We start from the raw sequence: 3,630 nt of genomic DNA, 5'->3' as shown, positions 1-3,630 counted from the left end.
AAAAGGGCATTTTGAGATATTTCATACGTGAGGGGTATTTGGTGCATTATGGAAAGTTTAGGGGTATTTGGTGCATTAAATCAAACCTCAGGGGTATTTCATGAAAAATCCGAATAGAAAAAGATGGCAAATTAGTTCAATTGCGTTCCTAAACCTCACTTGAGGCCCAAATAAAGGTTAGTATATATAAACCAAGATGCAAGGGGATTAAACCCTAAAATCAATTTGGATCTCCTCTCTATTTTTCTCTCCCTCTCTCCTCTTTATTCTCTCCCTTAAATGATTTCATATTGGTTTAAATCGCAACTAATAAGTTTAATAACTTCATATTTAAGCTGATAGTCATTCTGAGTAATAGTTTTCTATGCATGCGATGCGTGCTTGACTGCTTGTAATTTAAAAACGCACACACAATAAGACTGATGATTACTTTTTGCGCTTTTTATTCATATATTTTTTCTAAGTTTTAATATTTGTTGAGTTTAGTAAATATTTTTTAAGTTGACTTCCTTTTATATTGTAATGTAAAATGGTTTTCGTGTTTAATTTGTTTTTATTTTTCTAATCTTAGTAGAGGGTAAAATAGGTCATCACTCTTTACGCCGCCTCATGCCTTCCCTTATACAGAGTACTAGTCTTATATGCATGCGATGCGTGCGAATATAAAAAAAGTAAATTTGCTCCCCTTAAGCAAACATAATGTAAAATGTTACCTGGAAGTTTATCAGAAACCAATTCAAGCAACTTATAAAAAATGTTACAAAAGAATTACATCAAAAGTTGGTCCTTTTTTTTACGGTAATATTCTATGATACAATAGTACATCAAAGTTACATTTTAAAGCTAATATATCATCCACCACAACCTGTTTATTAGTTCTTTCCTTTTGAGCACCTCCCATCATTTTTATCATTTGAGACAGTCTGATTCCACTTCAATGCTACGGAAGCCCTCATCGAATGCATACTCCATGCCAAATTTCAGAGCTTGTGCTAGTTCTGCCATATCAGTCTGCTTATTAGCGAGCTTGGGGACCGCTACAGACATTAGGACGTTGCCCACTCCATCCCTAACCACCATACTCAATCCACACACTCCATCCTTGATATCAGCGTCTGTGTGTTGAGAAGGCTCACCCCTATCAACAATCTCCGAAGAGATTAGATTCTTTTCGGCTCCTCGTTCTATTAGAACCTTCAACATCTTCGTCATCCGTATCCATGGAATCTGTTTCATGTATGGTATATAAAAATAAATTAAGACCAAACAAAACAAATGGTAGAATTTACCAATAACAAATTTATTATTCATGAACAGAAATTAAGATACAGCCAGTAGACTTGAAAGGTTACCTTCGTCATTTTGGCCAAGAGGACCATTCTTTGCAAAAGCACCAAAATCTTGTATCTCTCTCTTTAGTTCTTCAAAGCCTTCCACATATTGAGTCTCACGTTCCTGATTAACCCGAAAGGTCAATATAGGGTCATTAAGCAATTAATTACAAAAATAATAATCAATTAGCATTAGAAACATAGAATTGTAGTAAAAGCACCGCTAAACATTGATACAAAATTAAATATTGGACCTCCCTTCATTATTATTGTATTTCATTAAGTAAAGGGAGGGCCAACAAATTTATCTTATATGTAATAGAATCTTGTATTTCATTAATTAGCCAGCACCCCCAGACAAAGAAGGGGGAGTGTAAAGTGTAACTTTCGGATTTAGAAGTATATACTCTATCCTATATTCCCTAGATTAAAGGTACTACTCAATATCTAATACTTCATACTAATGAAAAATAGAGTCGGGAATATAAAACCAATACCCTGCAGCAATATCATTGGTTTTTTTTCCTCCAACAGTTTAGTGTAAAAAGATTTATGAACCACTTATAATTGACACAATTAATGAACATGTGTAGGGATCTTAAACATCAATGTTGGAATAAAATTTTAGCATCACCTAAAATGTTATAAAGGTAATTTGAACATGTTGTTACTATATCACCCTCACCTAAAATGTTATAAAATTTTAGTACCAATAAGCATGTTGAGTCTTAATACGTACAGAATTGACCACTTTGAGGTTGAGTTACCACAATCATTTGATAATAAGCGTGTCCTTTCTCCTTTACCAACATTGAATCATATTATCATTAATGCATTTAGTTTTCAAAGACAGAAAAGTTGACATTTGTAAATCCAAGGTCAAATTTAAGCAAAGAGCAAACAGTAACAAACAACATGAGAATTTCAAACTTGAAAGAGAGCGAGCTTCACCTGCATTTTGTCAAAATATGCATGGCGTTGCTTCTCAACATACTTCCAAGCTCCAATATCTGCAATAATGAAACCGAATTGGAAAACAAAAGGGTAATATGTCAGAAATTTGTCTTGCCCTAGTTACTTGAAATTCTAAAGGACACAAAATATAATAAATGCCCCTATTGATAAAGGGAACATATATTAACATAGTAAACACTAAACAGTTTTTACTTTGCCTGCTATGGGTAGATTAGTGGGTCAACTTATGTATTCTGATAGCTAATCCACAAAATAAATACTAATATCAACAAAGATAACATACTTTAAGAAAGGAGATAGAAGATGGTGTTATCGTACTGACTCTTGGGTCAGGAGGCTCCTCTTTACTAATCAAACCTCTAGAGGTCAATTCAGGGTTGTCGTCAATGATGGCAACACTCAACTTTCTGGTTAAAGCAGAGCTCGCTGCGAGGAATATAAAACATTTTTAAAGCCTAAGCTAACATATGTAACCTGCAAGGAAATAATTATATTGTATACCACAAATGCAACTAAAGGTAATTAAGCTTGCAAGATATATGAAATCAAAAATAGAAAAGAGGGACGCCATTACTATTTAACTCTCCCACATATAGTTAAACCCAAACTAACCCAAGGAACATGCCAGAGCCATGCCGACCATGCCACCACCAACAATAGCAATGTCATATTGTTGAATTCCATTTGTTGATTGATTTTCTACCTTGTTTTCCTGTTACATACAATAATAACCTGCACCTTGAAAAAGGAAGAGAGGAAAAGAGAGAGATATGAAGGGGAAGAGAAAGGAGGAAGACGAAAATAGCATTTTGAGGCACAACCACACAGGATAAATAGGTCCATTCCTTATTGATTTGACAATTAACAGAAACCCAGAAACAAAAAGGTGATTAATTCAAGAGTTTAATTGGTAATGAAAGGGGAGAGAAAAAGAAGTGGGAAGATGATTACATTCCGCTTGCCCATCTCAACGGCAGTGAGAACCTTGGAATCATCTTTGGAGAGGTATCTAAGAGCATTGACGTCCAACTTCATGACTCATGACTGCTACTGCAAATATAATAAACTTAGCTTAAACAATTAATTATTTACCTAAGCTTGAAAGCTTAGAAGCAATACAAACTTGAGGAGCGCATTTCCTAGATTAGAAAACACATTATATATACAGCCTCTAAATATAATAAACCAAAAATCCTTCAGTTGATCTTTCTTAACTAAACAAATATATTTTAACTAAACTGATCAAAAGATATCAACCAAAACAAAAAGTAGCAACAAAATTAAAGGATGAATTCAGGCAAGTAATACCTAGGATCCAAGTAAT

The 3,630-nt window shown here is 34.0% G+C and overlaps 1 protein-coding gene across 3 annotated transcripts; it reads right to left on the bottom strand.

Moving 5' to 3' along the window:
* Nucleotides 1-697: 697 nt before the first annotated feature.
* LOC110798256 (uncharacterized) lies at nucleotides 698-3,423 on the bottom strand. Of its 3 annotated transcripts, XR_008918480.1 has the most exons (5): nucleotides 2,919-3,423; nucleotides 2,590-2,732; nucleotides 2,283-2,341; nucleotides 1,353-1,455; nucleotides 698-1,227 (listed from the first exon to the last, which is right to left on the bottom strand). XR_008918480.1 is itself a non-coding variant. In XM_022003430.2 (3 exons), exons 2-3 carry the CDS (start codon nucleotides 1,377-1,379, stop codon nucleotides 910-912), a joined length of 345 nt encoding a protein of 114 aa, XP_021859122.1. In that variant the 5' UTR covers nucleotides 1,380-1,455; nucleotides 2,283-3,423; the 3' UTR covers nucleotides 698-909. The 3 variants fall into 3 exon arrangements, 1 of the variants encoding a protein (XP_021859122.1); XR_008918479.1 differs by having other exon boundaries at nucleotides 2,590-3,423; XM_022003430.2 differs by having other exon boundaries at nucleotides 2,283-3,423.
* Nucleotides 3,424-3,630: the final 207 nt, after the last annotated feature.

This window comes from Spinacia oleracea, chromosome 4, assembly GCF_020520425.1.
Source record: "Spinacia oleracea cultivar Varoflay chromosome 4, BTI_SOV_V1, whole genome shotgun sequence".
Lineage (NCBI taxonomy): Eukaryota > Viridiplantae > Streptophyta > Magnoliopsida > Caryophyllales > Amaranthaceae > Spinacia > Spinacia oleracea.
The sequence above is the reverse complement of the archived record's forward strand: the minus strand, read 5'-3'. Positions and strand labels throughout refer to the sequence as shown.